The sequence below is a fragment of the Leptopilina heterotoma genome, unplaced genomic scaffold (genome assembly GCF_015476425.1).
Source record: "Leptopilina heterotoma isolate Lh14 unplaced genomic scaffold, ASM1547642v1 Lhet_44, whole genome shotgun sequence".
Taxonomy (NCBI): domain Eukaryota; kingdom Metazoa; phylum Arthropoda; class Insecta; order Hymenoptera; family Figitidae; genus Leptopilina; species Leptopilina heterotoma.
The window spans coordinates 294800-311983 of record NW_025111084.1 but is presented as its reverse complement, the minus strand read 5'-3'; the positions used below and the strand labels follow the sequence as shown (position 1 = coordinate 311983).

The window sequence follows — 17184 nt, the reverse complement described above, 5'->3', positions numbered from 1 at the left end:
ATAATTTTTAATGAATTTGTACTTATCCTTAACTTTTTTAAATAATTTTTCTTTTTAATTTTTTTTTAAAGTTTGAATCTGAAATTATTCAAAAAATTTTGAATTAATAATTAATAATTTTTATTTTGTTTTCATTATTTACCTATACCTTACAATTAAATTCAAACGTTTATTATGTACAATTTAAATTTACCTTAATTTCAGAGATTAGAAATCAAAAAATTGAAAATAAATTGAAAAAATTAATTAATTAATCGTGACAAATTAATTCGTTACGACCATATAGAACAATGATTTTCCAATTCTAATTTCTCGTAACTTTCGACAGGAACGCAAAGCAGTCAATATATTTAATTTGATTTTATCCAATTTGCTCGACGTGTGTTTCAAGTAATCTTCAGCTGTAAAAAAATAAATTTTGCCTGCAACATAAACAAATTGTTTATTAGAATATATTTTTTTCAGTTTTAATTTAATTTACGTTTTAATTGAATTTTTATTTGAATTAAGTTTACATTTGAATTAAATTTACGTTTTAGTTAAAATAATTTATATTTGAATTAAATTCATATTCTTTTTTTGTAAATTTACCTTCTCCTTCTTCGACCGAAGTCTGTTGTTTCTTGTACTCAAGATATGAATCTAAATCCCCCTTTTTCCTGGCACCATTTTTCCCTAAAGACAAAAGTGTGTATTTGGCTTTTAAAATTTGATTAATCGTTGTAATTAAACTATTAATCATTGCCAAAGTTTGTCGTCCGATTATATATTTTGGAATTTTCGTGAACTCTTCCTGTGTGACTGGACTGATTAATGGATACACTTCAGCTTCTTTAAACAATGATTTTTTGCAGTCTTTAATCGTTAAATGAGCGTCTGGAGTGAAAACTTCACCATTTGAAACCATGGAGATATTTTCCTTCTCATTGTGGTTTGCAAAACTATTTTTAATCTCCTCGGTTTCTTGTAATTTCAAGAAGTCTTTTATACCCGTTGGAATGTTATTTTCCATGTGCACCAATTTTTCTTCGAGAGTCTTCAGTGTCGATAACATTTCCTAGTAAAAGAATAATTTTTAAAATTCATTTTGTTTTTTGTTTAAGTTTATAATATAATTAAAATTATAATGAAAAATAATAGAAGTTTATAATAATTAAAATTATAATGAAAAATAATAAAAGATTCTAATAATTAAAAATATATTAAAAGTTCATAATAATTAAATTTTTAATTATAATATCAATATAATTCTCTACCTTACAACGCTCATTTCCTTCTTTTAATTCTTTGAGATGTAGTTTCAAATATTTGGTTCCCTCGAGCATATTTCCTACAGTTTCCTTTGACTGAAAAAGATTTTTCTCTATGTCTTCTTTATCTGTAAATTTATCGAAGCAATTACTCGTAAATATTGAAATTTACTTACAATAAATATTTTTAATGTAAATAAATATTTTGAATGTAGAATTAATCTTACACATAAAAGAATGCTGATTTTTTATCACCAACGTCGCTGTTTCGAACATTTTCAATTTTTGCTCACTTTTTTCAAAAAAATCTTCCATTTTTTTTTAAATTACTCGAAATTTTCTAGAAAATATCTTAAATTAAATTAAATACAGAAATAACAAACACAAAAAATTGATGCAGCCAATTTTGAAAAGTAAACAAACTTTGAGAGGAATTAAAATACTACACGAAAACCAATTTTTCTTTAAGAATATTTCAATTGAACAATAAACAATTATTTCTCAAGTTTTTTCTTATAATTTTTATTGTTTTTAAATTTCTTCAACTTGCTTCAACAGTATTTTTTAAACACATCACGAATCATATTGTTTTTTAACGTTTTTAACGGACAACAGATTTTAAATGTGGATCAGCTGACACTCCAGGGTTGGGAAGCGTGAGGATCAGAGAGGGGTAGATAAAAAACGACGCATGCGTAAATAACATAATTTGATTAAGGTGAATTCATAAATCTGCCCCTCTGCTCTGACAGCAATTGGAGGAAAGGAGAAAAAAAATTTGTTTGTCTCCTTCTCTCTAATTATTCCCTGTGAACGCACCATTAGTAAAAGAACAAAATTTGCATTACGCATGCTTTGTGTTGTCGTTTTATAAACAAAGGATTGTTTTGTTCATTTTTGCATTTAATTTCTCTTTAATGATATTAAATCAATCACAATAAACAAGAGTGCAAATAGAAAAGTGCACATTTTTATTGTATTTTTAAGCAATTATGGAAGAATTAAGAGTAAAGGTAAGAAACTTAGAAAAAAGACTATTTTTGTAAATATTTTATAGGTTATGTATTTTGGTTATCACCGTTATCTATTGTTTTCTGTTAATTACTCTGATAATTTGTGCTGAAGTAGTGAAATATTAATTTGATTATAAAATACGAACTTTATTCTACAAGCGTGAAAAATTTCTTTTTAGAAAACATATTAACTTAGAAGTTTTCATAGAGTTATAAGTTTCATTTATTTATGACCTAAAGAGAATGTTGCGGTTTCAGTTTTTTAACAAACTGATATTTTTTAATTTGAAGGAACAGAAAGTTTTTTTTAATCTGGTGTCTCATGACAAACGATAATGTAAATTAAAAATTATTCAATTACAGTGGTGCAATGATTTAGAAGAAATCCTCCAGTGTCCTGTTTGTTTCGAAAGACCTGTAAAACCAATATATCAATGCAACTATGGACATCATATTTGTTCCGTTTGCAAAAGAAAAATTACAATTTGTCCCATGTGTCAAAAAACGTATAATGGATCAAGAAGTTATTTGGCTGAAGATTTAACTTTGAAGTTGGATGAAATTAAAGTACGTGAAAGAAATTTAAAATTAAAAATAATTGTAATTCTGCAATAATTAAATTCCTAAAAAGTTTTTTATTATTTACGAAAATAATTGAATCTTCTGCGAAGAATTTTTAATTTATTAAAATAATTGAAATCTTGCTAAGAATATTATTAAAATTTTCGAAAAGAATTGCATTTTTAAAAATAATTAAATAATTCAATCCTAATAATAATTCAATTTTAATGAAAATAATTGAATTCCTGTAAAGGATTTTATTATTAACTAATAACCTTTTTTGTAGAATTCACTCCTCACGCCTCCGAAGGAAATACAACTTATTACAATTTCAACGCAAACTGACAACGTTGAAATAATAGAAAAAAAAGAAGAAGAAACTGTAAAGGAAGTGAAATTATCACAACCTTCAGCAGCAAAAGGATCATTTCCTTGTCGATTGGCAAAATGTACTTTTCAAGGTCCTCATAGCCGAATTCTCAATCATTTGAATTATTTCCATAAAGACAGATTAGTTGAGGTGAATATTAATCTACTTTCAAATCGCAAAAAAAAATTCACAGCATGAAACCAAAGAACAAAATATTCTTTTATTTTTATTCAAATTTATTTACCTGGAAAATAGAAATTAATTTTGTTATCAAATGAATTGAAATCTGTTTTTAATTATTAAAAATAAAATTGTTTTTCTCTAGACTGAAAGTTCAAGTGGAAAGGAATATTCCCGTCAATGGGAAATGGATCATCTTTCAAATATTGTTTTCGATTTGGCATTTTTCATTCAAAAAATGGGAATTTTCTTTTTAATAACGACTATTAATGGTGCTGGAGATTTCACCGGAAATGTTCAAATGGTGCACAATAATAATACGGCTCACGAATTTAAATACAAATTGGAAATTACAGGAAATGGAAGATCTTGCTCATTCGAAGGATTTGTAAGTTATAAATTTGTTCTTTATATATTTCTAATTTTTATCTTTCAATTCTCAATCACAAAATGAAATTCCAAAGAGAATTGTAAGACTAATAATTTTACTTTTTTAAATTTTTACTCATTTATTTTACACAATTAAATAAACTTATTAACATGGATTTTTTAATTTTAGTTAATTAAAAAACTTTTCCGTTTTTATTAATTTCAATATTGGAATAATTTAGATTCAAAATTTTAAAAAAATCCAATTATTAACTAAATTGGAAAATCAATTATTATTGTTTATTGTTTTCAAAAACTTAAATAAAATCCTTGACAGGAATTCAATTATTTTCAATAAAATTTATCAAACAAATTGAATTATTCAAATATTTCTAAAAATTTCATAAAATTGTTCCAAAAAAAAAAAATTGTTTAAAAAAATTTTAATTAAATTCTTTAGGAGAAGCGAAATATTTTTAATACAATTTTAATAAATTAATCGACAAAATTCAATTATTTTCGAAAATTTTAATAATATTCTTAGCAAGATTTCAATTATTCAAAAAATTCAATTATTTTCATAAATAACAAAATTCGTCGCAGAATTTCAATTATTTTTAGAAATTACAATAAAAATAATTTTTAAAAATTCAATTATTTTCATAAATAATAAAAATAAATAAAAAATTCAGTTATTTTCAAAAATTGTGATAAAATTCTTCCAAAAAATTAAATTATTTTCGTAAATAATAAAATTCTTTACAGAAATTCAATTATTATTTGCAAAAATTTTATTAAAATCTTCCCAGAAATTCAATTAGTTTCATAAATAATAAAATTCTTCGCAGAATTTCAAATATTTTCAAAAATTCCAATAAAATTGTTCAAAAAATCCAATTATTTTCTTAAATAATAAAATTTTTTACAATAATTGAATTATTTTAATAAATTAATAAATAGAAGAAATATTTTAAATTGAAAACTATTTGGTTTAATTAATTTTTGGTATTTTTTAATCTTTTAAATATTAAATTTAGAATTTCATTCATTTAAGAATTTAAAACAATAAATAGAAAAATAATCAAAAAAAAAAGATAAGAAACAAGAAGAATTATTAAGATTGTTATTAATAATTAATAAATATATAGTAATTGGGATTATTTTCAAATAAAAAATTTTCTTTTCAGCCTCGTTCTTGTAGAACGCTCGAGGAAACAACATTTAAAAATAGTCTTCACATTGCATCTCAAGATATTCAAAGAATAGTATGTAATAAAAACAAATTTACCTGTATTTTTACATTGACACGTAATGAACCAAAAACTGCCAATAGCGCCAACTGACTTAAGAAAACAGAGATTATTTATTTTTTTCAATTTCTTTCCTTTTTTTTAATACTTAAGAAAAATGTTAATAACCATTATAAAAATTCATGGTTTTCGTTCTATTTTTATTCTTTAATGATTCTTTGTTCCTTTAAATTTAAAATGTTGACTATTACAATTAATTGATATTTTAATTGTTCTCAAGAAAAAAAGTTTTATTGTTTAAACAAATTTCAAAAAACTATGGAAATTTTATACGAAAGTGTGTGATAAAATAAATTTTTTTAAGAAAACGATACTTTTGCTATTTTAATTCTATTTTTTTTAAACCTCTCCTGTTGTTTTTTTTTTTTGAAAATTATTTCAAAATTCGAGTGAATAACAAGACAAATTAAATTTAATTCCAACATCATTTTATTTTGCCTGTAATCGAATATAACTATGAATTTTGTTAATTTAAACATAATATTTATGCCACTACGTCATTTTTTTTTAAATATTGTCCTCTACTTAACTATCATCGAAGCCGCGGACATCTAATTAAGCTCTTAATTTTGAATTTCCAAAACAAATCTGATACATTTTTTCCTAATTCAGTTATAAAATCTACTAAATTGATAATTGGATTGTCGTTCAGAGATTTATTGTGGAAAAAAAAATTGTTAGAATAGAAAAAAAATTTCTTATTCTTTAAATTGGATCTTAGACAAGTATTGTCGTTAAAATAAGTTAAACTTGTGGTATAAAAAGTGCAAGGAAAAGAAACACACGGCCTCGAGATAAGCTTCTTTCTTAAAAAGGAAAAAAAAAGAAAACGAAAATATAACGAAACTAGAAATCTTCGTGTCAAAAAAATGCGAATTAACTTTTGTCAATTACATAATAATTTAACTACACTTGTAATATACTAACAGAGGCCACTCTCAATTTTCGACTACTGATAAACGAAATCTAGTTCTTTTGTTTTTTTTATCGTCACAGGGGGACTTTTTTTTCGGTATTTATCAGTATTCTTTAAAACCAGCCTTTCTGGCCTCCTTTGCACGAGTTTCTTGTATTTTTTTTTTATTTGTTTCTTTGTTATTTTTTTCACGGGAAAATTGCTCAATGTTTTATTCCTCTCTTAGTGCATCCAAATACATAGTTTTATTTATTCCAAGAACTAGTCTTTTTGGAGCTACACTTTTTTGCTTTTTAATTAATTTATTTTTTTGTTTTTGTTTTGTAGATGTTCTCTCTTTTACGTTGGCCTATTTCGTCTTTCTACAGAACTCTCTAAATTTGTATTTTTTTTTTTGCTCTCTCACTATGCAATTTAAATTCCAGTGTGTTTATAAATTGACTTCTTGGTAATTTAACATTTTTGCTTTTGACATATTTTTTGTTACCCGTCCCGCGTGTTTTGGGTAATTGAAAAAACAGGAATTTCCCCTTTTTTTTTAATCAACGACGACATGGGTCATTTTTTTGTTTTCCTTCAAGTGCCGCCTTCTCGAAGGGATTTTTGCTGTTCCAAGAGACGTTCGAGTGGTGATGGTCCAGGTCCAGACCAGAGCGATTGTTGATTTAGTCGACTCTTCATTTGGTCTTGATTTGACATACCTGACGATTGTCCACTCGCACCCCAACTATTGCCACTGAATAGGGAATAAGTGTTTCCTGTTGTGATTGTTTGTTGTTGCTTCTGATCCATCTGTGAATTTTACAAGAAAAATGATTAATTTTTGTTCTTATAGTCGGGAAGGATTCATTAAAATTAGAAGGGAAACTGATACAAAAATGTGACACAAATATGAACACAACAAGAAATGAAAGGAAATAGAAAACAGATTTGTAAAAAATAGGGATCATAGTATCTTTTTCCTTTAAAATGGGCGAAAAGGAGAATTTTTTTCAAGTAGGTGACAAGAAGGTGAGAAAAAAATTACAATTATAAAAAAATACAACTAACTAATACTAATTAATTATTATTATTTTTTAAGTCTCAAACGTTTTAATAAAAATTCTTCGCAAGAATTAAATTATTGTCATAAACAACAAAATTCTTCGCAAGAATTCAATTATTTTCATAAACAACAAAATTCTTCGCAAGAATTCAATTATTTTCAAAAACAACAAAATTCTTCGTAGGATTTCAATTATTTTCCAAAATTTCAATAACATCCTTGTCAAGAATTCAATTATCTCTAAAAAATGTCAAAAAACTTGGAAAAAATTCAATTATTTTCATAAATAACAAAATTCTCTGCAAAAATACAATTATTTTAAAAAATTGTAATATAATTCTTGACAAGAATTCAATTATTTTCGTAAATAATGAAACTCATCGTATAAATTCAATTACTTCCGAAAATTTTAATAACATGTTTGACAAGAATTCAATTATCTCTAAAAATAAAAAAGTCTCCGAAAAAATTCAATTATTTTCCTAAATAATAGAACTTTTCGCAAGAATTCAATTATTTTCAGAAATAATAAAATTCTTTGCAAGAATTCAATTATTTACTTAAATAACAAAATTCTTACAGACTTTCAATTATTTTTAAAAATTTTAGTAAAATCTTTCCAAAAATTCACTTATTTTCATAAATTACAAAATTGTTCGTTAAAATTCAGTTATTTTCAAAAATTTCAATAAAATTCTTCCCAAAAAATCAATTATTTTTTATATAACAAAATTCTTCGTTAAAATTCAATTATTTTCTAAAATCTCAATAAAATTCTTTACCTAGATTAAATTATTTTTAATATTTACAATGTTACTGAATAAAAATCGATTGATAATAATCTTGTCTGTTAATAATATTATAATTAAATATTTGATTTTTGAAGTTTATTAAAATTGTACTGAAAATAATTGAATTGTTTTGTTGAATTTATTAAATTTGTATAAAAAATAATTGAATTATTTTGCTGAATTTATTAAATTTGTATAAAAAATAATTGAATTTTTGCAAAGATTTTACTATTTAAAAAAATAATTGAATTGTTTCGAATGATTTATTAAAATTTTAGAAAATAATAAAAAATTAATTTTTAGAAAATAATCGAATTTTATAGACAATTATGTAAATATGTAGTTTAATTTTAGATAAGAATTTTTTAAGAACTTTATTGGAATTTTTGAAAATAATTGAAATTCTGTGAAGAATTTTGTTATTTATGAAAATAATTGAATTTTTGGCAAGAATTTTGTTATTTATGAAGATAATTGAATTTTTGGCAAGAATTTTATTGAAATTTTTGAAAATAACTTAATTATAACGAACAATTTTGTAGTTTATAAAAATAAATGAATTTTTACGAAGAATTTTATTATTTATAAAAATAATTGAATGTTTGGGAAGAATTTTATTAAATTTCTTTAATTATTGATTATTATTAATTATAAATTTAAGTGAATTCTTGTGAAGAATTTATTTTGTAATTTTGTAAATTAAAGGGTTTCTGCGGAGAATTTTGTTATTTATGAAAATAATTGAATTTTTGGGAAGAATTTTATTATTTTTAGAGATAATTGAATTCTTGTCAAGGATGTTATTAAAATTTGAAAAATAATTAAAATTCTGCAAAGAATTTTATTATTTGAGGCTCCGGATCTTAAAAGGTCACTTTTACCATTATATTTGAAAATAAAAACTTTAGTAATTTGCATAATAATAATAATTGAATATCACGTTTCGCTAGTTCATTAATAATTTTTGAAAATTAGTTTTGATTCAAAATATTAGAAAAAAGTTTACAAAATTATACGTGTAATTTGTAAATAATTAAAAATAAATTTTAAAAAATTGGTAAAAATTGGTGAAATTGACGAAAATAGGCGAAATAAATGTCAAAATTTAAAAAAAAACATGTTAAGACAACAGTTTAAAAGACAACTCACCTCAAACGATCGTGCGTCTTCAGGACCACTCCTTGGATTATAATGCCGCCCATGAAAACTATTTTGCGAATAATTATTTCCCGAATTAATAGGCACTCGTCCTATCATATTCCCCGAATTCGGTGCATTCGTCCAATTCGAAAATACTTCATTGCTCGTACTCTCCTTTCCCGGTAACATTTGTCCTTGTCCCGAATTTCCCCACCACGTGATTGGCGGTTGCGGCGGCGCCTGTGGTTCCTGCTTCCACGGATTAAAATCCTTATTCTCATAACCATGAAACATTGCATAGTTATTAATCGCCTGTCCCTTATTTAAGCCCGTCGTCTGTGGTGGCATCTGTGAAAATTGCCCCTGATTTTTAGCAGCAAAATTCGACGACATTTGATTGAAATTACTCTGCTGTCCGTAGTTTGAATTGAAATTCATTTGAAGATTACCATGCTCGGAATTCAATGGCGTAGGTGGTGCGACGATACCAGGCTGGAGATTTTTTTGATAGCCTGTTAAATTTGTCGCGGCAATCATTGAACCTGGCATGTTTAATGTATTTGGCAAATTGATTCCATTGTTACGGGGATCTGGTAACATGTTCTGTTGATGAATACGCATTGTTGAGTTGGCTTGGAGGTTGACGTTTGGATTTAGAGTTGAAATATTCTGTTGAGCGAGATTGGGGATTTTTTGCTGTGGATTTAGATTTATTATTGGATTCTGAGTGGCGCGGGGATGTAAACGATTTTGTTGGTATTGCGCTCCTTGGAGGGGAAAATCCGACTGGTTGACAATGAAGTTCTTGCTGAATGCGGGATTCTGGACGTTGAACGATTGATTTTGGAAACAGTTCACTGGCAATTGGTATTGAGAGATATTTCTCTGATCGCTCGGGGAAAATTGTTGACCCTGTTGGGGAATTAATTGTGGCTGCTGATGGTTCTGCTGGCCCTGAGTTGGAATCATTGACTGAATCTGTCCTTGCGTCTTCATTTGTTGAGATTGGATTTGATTTAGAGTTTGTTGAGATTGGATTTGATTTAGAGTTTGGATTTGACTTGGAGCGAGAGTTTGTATTTGATTTGGTGCGAGAGTTTGAATTTGACTTGGGACGAGAGTTTGTTGATGGGAAATTGAATTCTGAGGCGGAGATGTAATTGGATTTGGCGATTTCTTCGCCTGGTTTGGATTTGAAATTAGGGCAGGACGATTTTGAACGGTGATTGGTTGACTGGCGGATGGAGAATTTTTGGTTCCGGGAGAAGTGATAGTGGTTTGTTTTTTCTTCTTTAATTCGTCCAGATCGGTAATTACTGGTGAGATATTTTTGAAGGTCACTTGTTTTTGCTCGGTCTCGGCTCGTCGCATTATCGCTTGCATCGCGACATTTTGACGCGGTTTACGTGTTGCGGGCGTTGCGTGCGATTCGGCAATAATTACACTCGTACTATTCACCACATTGTCACGATTTCTCTCCAAAGAACCTTGCGGTTTGAGAATACCAACTCTCTTTTCGACTGGAGGAAAAATTGATTAATTAATCGTCAAAATCGTCAAAAAGTAGTAAATGTTAGTAGTTTTTAGTAAAAGAGTGCGAAGCCTGAAAACAATAATTATGAGAATAAAAGAAGGCAATGCTTACGTAAGATTTCAAAGGCGTCCGTCTCAGAGGATCCTTTACTGCTCGCCGACTCTGATGGAACGGGACTATTGGCAACAATTTGCTTTTCCTTATTCAAACTGAGTTCCTCCAATTCGCGCATTAATTCGTTACTGGGTCCAACGCCCTCGATTGCAGACGTAAATTTTTCATTCTCCTCATCTCCGACTGTTATTAAAGCGGAGCCATTGATTTGATATTGGGATATTTTTCGTCCCGATTGCAAAATTCGAATCGCTCGCAATTTATTGAGAGAAACATTGTCGCCTTCCAAATCCGTGTTTGTGAATCTTAGAGGTTCGAAACTTTTCTCCAATGGCAGAAAACCCTGAAGGTCTCGATCCTCCGGCAGTGGTACTTTGGTATCTAAACAAAAAAAAGAATATTTAATTTTCTACTTAATTTTTACATATAAATACTTTTTGAATAGCTAAAGAGAAAATAACTACGTACACTGTTCGTGCTTGAAGTCTAATACACAGGTTTGTAGACCGTTGAGTAAAACACAAAGACTTGGCCATATTTGCAGCCGAGTTGTGAAAGCAGGCTCCTCCAATAAAGTCGGTTTCAGACGAATCCAATCAAGGCACAATTTGACTGAAAAAAAATCTCCAATTAATAACAGACTTTGATAGATAATTTAATTTTTTGTGTAGAATTTTATTGAGATTTTTAAGAAGAATTGAAGTTTGCAGAGAATTTTATTATTTATGAAAATAATTGAATCCTTGTTAAGAATTATATTTAAAATTTTGAAAATAATTGAATTTCTCAGAAGAATTTTATTATTTATCAACGTAATTCAATTATTTCGAAAAAATTTATTAAAATTTTTGAAAATAATTGAATTTGTGGGAAGATTTTCCTAAAATTTTTGTTAATAATTGAATTTCTGTAAACAATTTTATTATTTAAATGGATAATTGAATTTTTGTAAAGAATGTTATTTAAAATTTTTTTAAATAATTGAATTTCTGAGAAGAATTTTATTAGTTATGAAAATAATTCAATTATTGCGAAAAATTTTATTAAAATGTTTTAAAAAAATTGAATTTCTGTGCAAAAAATTTTGTTAATTTTGAAAATAATTGAATTCTTTATAAGAATTTTATAAACATTGTTTTAAATAATTAATTTTTTCGAAATATAATAAATATTATGAAAATTTTATTTTAAACAATTTAATTCTTGTGGAAAACTTTATTTGGAAAAATAATTGTATTTTTCGATTTATTAATTTAAAATAGTATTTAAAATATTTGAAATTCTTCGATGAGTTTTATTATTTAAGAAAATAATTGAATTTCCATATGGAAAATGTTATTATTAGTTAAAATAATTGAATTATTGTGAAGAATTGTATAAAAATTTTGTTAAATAAATTGATTTTTTCGCATTTTTTGTTGAAAATGCTATTCGAAATAAATTGAATTCCTGGGGAAATATTATTTATAAAAATACTAGATATTGAAAATGATTGATTGTTCCATACTTACTACTTGGCAAAGCGAAATAATCGACAATTGCATTTTTGATCGTATAAACAGGCAACAAAAGAGCTGAGAGACTACCAGCGACAAGATCCAAAATACATTCCTTAGCGAATTTCTCATCAACGCTCAATTGATCGACAGATAAAAAATCCGTATTGTCCGACGATGTTCCAATCGCATGTTGCAAGGCATATAAATTAATAACCAACATTTGTACAAGTCGCCATGAATTGAAACTCTCAGTGGCAATTAATGCCGTTAATGTTTCTGTCAATAATTTCGTGTATTTCGTCGCCTCACTCAAATCACCCAAATTGTGTAATATAGCGTGCAATTTCAAAAATACCAATAAATACTCTTGTGAGGTTAATTTTGTTTTTCCATTGATATTAAATGATGTATCATTCATGACGGACGAGAGTGTTTTTGCCAAATTTGTCGTCGCCACTGGAAATGGATGTTTAACGGCTATTGAACGTGCATAATGGAAAACAGTGCCCAATTTATCGCCACGTGATGCTTCCAAAAGTGCCAATTGATTGTAGGGTTGACCACTCGACGGTGACAATGACACTGCGTGTCGATAAAATAATTCCGCTTGTTTATTTTGATTTTTGTAACGTGCAATATCACCCAAGTGTACTAGACAATATTGACAGGCGTAAAAACACGAAGACTTGTGTGGTGCTGTCAATTTTTCAATTGCTTTCCACGGCGACGTACAACCATAAACGTATCCTTTTCTGCAAAAATAAATTTCTACAATTAAAACAATTTTTTACTTTTGATTACAAGGCTTCGGAATCATCACTACTTTTCAGTTTTAAAGCTATTTTTTCAAAAATTAATTATCGAGTCAGTCAGGCAAAGCCTGTCTGTCATTGGGCTAAATTTTACCTTCTGAAAGGTAAATCGAGATCGAATGCAGTGCAGATTTCCTGAAGGAGAGTCAAATAAAAGCCACTGGCTCCTTCGAGGCACCAACTAAGCATCGCCTGGGACTCGCCTCTCTTTGGATTTTTTCGATCCTTAGCTTGCGATTGAAGTAGAGCTATGTAATTCTTAAAACCGAGATTCCAAAGTTCCTGTTCCACTTTACGATCGAGAGCATATTCGAGGTCCAAAATGAGAACTTGTTGATAAATCTTTTGTAATTGTTGTTGGCAAAGCCAAGCGTCATTGTCATTAAGAAGATCCTTACATTGTTGTACTTTGTCCTTTAGTGGTTCAGCTTTCCTGAATAATCATTAATAATTAATTACTCCAATCTCTTATTTTAAAAAAAAATAAATGTTGATATTAATCATTGAATTATTCAATTCAATTATTATTGTCAAGCATTTTTAACTACAATTCTTCTTTAAATCGATTATTTTTTATAATTATCGAAAAAGTTCTTTGATAATTTTCAAATCCACTTGTTGACAATTTAATTTTACAAAATTTCAATTATTTCCAAAAATTTAAGCTATATTGCTTTTAATATTCAATTATTAACTAAAATTTTAACTGAAATTCATTTTTTACAAAGATAATTGAATTTTTTTTGAAGAATTTAAATGCAATTTTTAAAAGTAATTAAAGTACTGCAAAGAATTTTATTACTTTTGAAAATAATTGAATTAAATTATTTGAAAAGAAATTATTGTCAAAAATAGAAAAAATTGAATGTTTTGTATTCGAATTCGTGGTAATTTCATAATATTTATGAGCTTTTCGCTTTCGATAATTAAATTTCAAGAATAAACACAATAACTTTAGAAAACAACAATTTTTCAGGATTCCAATAAAAATTCCCTGACTAAGTATTCCAGGTTTTTTCAAGGTTTATAAAATTCCCTGACATTTCCAGATTTTCAAACAAATTATAAAAAAATTCAATTGAATTGAAAAAGAAATTATTTCCATTCTCTTTTTTTTAAAAGAAAAATTAAAGACTAAATTCCAATTTCTATAAATAGATTTTTCACCATTGTGGAGAAAAAGGGAAATTTGATATAACAAATTTAGAACTTACTTTAGGGCCTGCACCGCTGCTTTTAGGCCCATTATCTGCGATGGCCGCCCTCGTGATTATCCAGGTTTACCTGCGGAAGTGACAAATTAACACTTGATTTCAAAAAAAGGGGAACGTTGAAAAAAAAATTGCAAAATTTTTCGCAATTCACAAATCATGAAGAACTATCATATTTTCATTATTATTTCCAAATATATCAAAAAATACAAAATACTTTCTATCGGCAAAATAAGAAAATTTCGAAAAAAACGACCAAATTTGTAAATTTTTGATATGCGGTCAAAAAAAAGGATGACAGTAAATATTTAGTGGAGAAAAAAATTTTTCCAAAAGGCAAGAATTTCAGTTAATCGTAAGTTTTCCGACATTTCAATTTTATGAAAAATTGATGAAAATTTGCTTACAAACATGAAAAATAATGTCAAAAATGAAAAAGAATTTTCTACCGAAATAGGTTAGGAATGACAAATTACAATCATAGACGATTCACGATTAAAAAATTGCTCTTATTGGGTTTAACAAGAATGGAAAATTAAATGTAGACATGAAAAAATGTTAAAATACTTACTGTCACATATTTACGGCTGATAAAAACATTATAAAACAGTAAAATAATGATTCAAGTATACGGGGAGTAACGACTGGTCGACGAGTCTCGCACAAAACGAATACGCGATATGGCGAACAGGCCGCAGAAAAAGTGCGTCTCGCCCTCGTGACAGTTTTTAATCTTTTTTTTTTTTTAAAAAAGAGAAAGACTTGCGTCTAAATAATGTACAGTTGAGTAATTCATGTACTTTTCGGTAAAACTTATGTTGTTTTTGCTGTCTTTATATAAATTGTTGTGGTTAATTGAAAGACTCTAAAAATAAAACTCATAAACAGAGAGGTTAAGTACGTATTTTTAATTTTTTATATAAAAATGTCTCGAATTCTAGAAAGGTGGTCTTTAATTCTCAATCGTGTGCCGAAAAAACACGTGAGTTAACTTTTATTCTGAACATTTTATTCTTCTAAGAACGGCAAAAGAAAAAAAATACGATCGCTATTATTTGAAACAATTTACAAACTTTTTGCTCATAAGAAAAAAAAGTGTATTGCGAATTGTATAAATTAAAATTTTTTCAATATTTTAATTAATAGGGAACATTTCTTTCTTAGTTTTGCACAAATAAAACGTCACAAGATCTAGAAAGTCGTCGTCGAGAAGTAATGGGACGTGGTTTACCGAGGAAAAAGGCGATCGAAGGTGTGAAACAAATTTTAATTGTTGCCTCGGGAAAGGGAGGTGTTGGAAAATCAACAACTTCGGTTAATTTAGCAGTTGCTTTAAAAATGAATGATCCTGGAAAGTCAGTTGGATTGTTAGATGCCGATGTTTTTGGTCCAAGTGTTCCTCTAATGATGAATCTCGACGATTCGCCAAAATTGAACGAGGAAAATCTCATGGAACCTTTAGTGAATTATGATATTAAATGGTAAATTCTTTTGGTTATTAATTCGTCAGGGAAATTAGGGAAAAGTCAGGGATTTTTATTAGAAGTATTGGAGAAAATTAAATTTTTTGAATTTATAAGAAAATTCTGAATTTTTCTGTCTTTTTTGTATGCCTCACAAAATATGCGAAATTGACACGAATTCTAATACAAAACCTTCAATTATTTTCGTAAAAAACAAAATTCTTTACAGGAATTCCATTAATTTTCAAAAATTTCAATCAGTGTCCAATAATTTTTAAAGTGCATTAGAATTTTCTTGAAATTCAGGGAAAAAGTCATAAATTTTGTCTTGAAATCAGGGAAAAAGAAAATTTAATTTTTGTGGCAACTCTGTTTTAATAAAATCTGTCATTGTCAAAATTATATATGAAATAATGAAATTGTCTCTATGATCAACAGTATGTCGATGGGATTTTTAGTGAATAAAAAATCACCTGTGATATGGCGTGGACTTATGGTAATGAATGCCCTTGACAAATTAATTCGACAAGTTGCGTGGGGCCCTTTAGATTATCTTGTTGTTGATACACCGCCAGGAACAGGTGATACTCATTTGTCGCTTGTTCAAAATGTTCCCATCGATGGAGTTTTACTTGTCACAACGCCACAAAAAGCCGCTCTCGATGTCACACGACGAGGAGCTTTAATGTATCAAAAATTAAATGTCCCACTTGTTGGAATTGTCGAGAATATGAGTAGTGTCATCTGTCCAAAATGTCATCACGAAGCCTCTCTATTTAAAGACGGATCATTGAGTCTCGCTTGGGAATTAGGTATATAAATTCTTCCTTATTTTATATTTTCCTCGAATATAAAATTCAAATTCAAATTCAATTTTCATTGAATGAAAAAATGTTTGTAAAAACAAATTGTATTTTCATTGAATGATTTTTCAATTATTCTCTTTTCTGTGAATTATTTTATTCAATTATTCTCTTTTCTGTGAATTATTTTATTCAATTATGTCCTGCAATCAAATTGTTCATTTGCATCTTTTCTCTCTTGTAGGCATTAATATATTGTGCAAAATTCCATTCAACGATGACATCGCAGAGGGCTGTGATAATGGAAGACCGATATTAATTTCCAAGCCAAATTCACGACAAGCTGATGCTTATAAAAAATTGGGAAAAAATGTCGCTGAATTTTTGCATGAACGACTTTTAAAAGTCACATGAATTATGGAAATTTTAATAGAAACAAATTTTAGAATTTGCAGGAAATTGCAATATGTATATAGTTTTTTTGTAATTAAATATTCAACTTAGAGGTGAAAAATTAATTACTTTTGTTATTGTTACTGTGACAATAATTGATAATTGACAACGAATTTATTTTATTCAAAGTGAAAAATTATTCTCATGTAAAAAGAATTTCTTCTTGTTGAAAATATTTGAAAAAGAATAGGGTTGCCACAGGTCAGGGAATTCAGGAAAAAGTCAGGGATTTTTATTAAAGTACTGGAAAAAATTGAATTTTGGAGAAGCTACAAATGATAGAAATTCAATTATTTTCAAAAATAATAAAATTCTTCGCAGAAATTCAATTATATTCAAAAATTCAAAAG

General features: G+C 27.4%; 4 protein-coding genes across 4 annotated transcripts; 2 read left to right on the top strand and 2 right to left on the bottom strand.

The window, feature by feature from the left end:
* Positions 1 to 108: 108 nt before the first annotated feature.
* On the bottom strand, positions 109 to 1900 carry LOC122506924 (spindle and kinetochore-associated protein 1 homolog). Its single transcript, XM_043619352.1, has 4 exons — positions 1478 to 1900; positions 1257 to 1378; positions 592 to 1057; positions 109 to 422 (listed from the first exon to the last, which is right to left on the bottom strand). Exons 1-4 carry the CDS (start codon positions 1563 to 1565, stop codon positions 265 to 267), a joined length of 834 nt encoding a protein of 277 aa, XP_043475287.1. The 5' UTR covers positions 1566 to 1900; the 3' UTR covers positions 109 to 264.
* Positions 1901 to 2091: 191 nt separating this feature from the next.
* Positions 2092 to 5366, top strand: LOC122506922 (E3 ubiquitin-protein ligase SIAH1A-like). The gene is made up of 5 exons (XM_043619351.1): positions 2092 to 2263; positions 2627 to 2830; positions 3111 to 3344; positions 3520 to 3762; positions 4931 to 5366. Exons 1-5 carry the CDS (start codon positions 2243 to 2245, stop codon positions 5084 to 5086), a joined length of 858 nt encoding a protein of 285 aa, XP_043475286.1. The 5' UTR covers positions 2092 to 2242; the 3' UTR covers positions 5087 to 5366.
* A 93-nt stretch (positions 5367 to 5459) lies between these two features.
* LOC122506911 (protein SMG7-like) lies at positions 5460 to 14820 on the bottom strand. The gene is made up of 8 exons (XM_043619333.1): positions 14687 to 14820; positions 14119 to 14188; positions 12999 to 13337; positions 12105 to 12844; positions 11062 to 11205; positions 10591 to 10974; positions 8955 to 10465; positions 5460 to 6761 (listed from the first exon to the last, which is right to left on the bottom strand). Exons 2-8 carry the CDS (start codon positions 14148 to 14150, stop codon positions 6546 to 6548), a joined length of 3366 nt encoding a protein of 1121 aa, XP_043475268.1. The 5' UTR covers positions 14151 to 14188; positions 14687 to 14820; the 3' UTR covers positions 5460 to 6545.
* A 135-nt stretch (positions 14821 to 14955) lies between these two features.
* Positions 14956 to 16795, top strand: LOC122506917 (iron-sulfur protein NUBPL). Its single transcript, XM_043619346.1, has 4 exons — positions 14956 to 15097; positions 15280 to 15596; positions 16017 to 16390; positions 16626 to 16795. Exons 1-4 carry the CDS (start codon positions 15041 to 15043, stop codon positions 16793 to 16795), a joined length of 918 nt encoding a protein of 305 aa, XP_043475281.1. The 5' UTR covers positions 14956 to 15040.
* Positions 16796 to 17184: the final 389 nt, after the last annotated feature.

Bases quoted from the DNA above. Each gene is read 5' to 3' on its own strand.
- LOC122506924 (XM_043619352.1), bottom strand. From the start codon at position 1,565: ATGGAAGATTTTTTTGAAAAAAGTGAGCAAAAATTGAAAATGTTCGAA. The intron at 1,379-1,477 runs GTAAGATTAATT...ATAAATTTACAG, and splicing joins AAATCAGCATTCTTTTATGT to ATAAAGAAGACATAGAGAAA. The intron at 1,058-1,256 runs GTAGAGAATTAT...TTCTTTTACTAG, and splicing joins AAGGAAATGAGCGTTGTAAG to GAAATGTTATCGACACTGAA.
- LOC122506922 (XM_043619351.1), top strand. From the start codon at position 2,243: ATGGAAGAATTAAGAGTAAAG. The intron at 2,264-2,626 runs GTAAGAAACTTA...ATTCAATTACAG, and splicing joins TGGAAGAATTAAGAGTAAAG to TGGTGCAATGATTTAGAAGA. The intron at 2,831-3,110 runs GTACGTGAAAGA...CCTTTTTTGTAG, and splicing joins TGAAGTTGGATGAAATTAAA to AATTCACTCCTCACGCCTCC.
- LOC122506911 (XM_043619333.1), bottom strand. From the start codon at position 14,150: ATGGGCCTAAAAGCAGCGGTGCAGGCCCTAAA. The intron at 11,206-12,104 runs GTAAGTATGGAA...ATTTTTTTTCAG, and splicing joins TTATTTCGCTTTGCCAAGTA to TCAAATTGTGCCTTGATTGG. The intron at 6,762-8,954 runs GTGAGTTGTCTT...TAAAATTCACAG, and splicing joins AAGACGCACGATCGTTTGAG to ATGGATCAGAAGCAACAACA.
- LOC122506917 (XM_043619346.1), top strand. From the start codon at position 15,041: ATGTCTCGAATTCTAGAAAGGTGGTCTTTAATTCTCAATCGTGTGCCG. The intron at 15,098-15,279 runs GTGAGTTAACTT...TTTCTTTCTTAG, and splicing joins ATCGTGTGCCGAAAAAACAC to TTTTGCACAAATAAAACGTC. The intron at 15,597-16,016 runs GTAAATTCTTTT...TATGATCAACAG, and splicing joins GTGAATTATGATATTAAATG to TATGTCGATGGGATTTTTAG.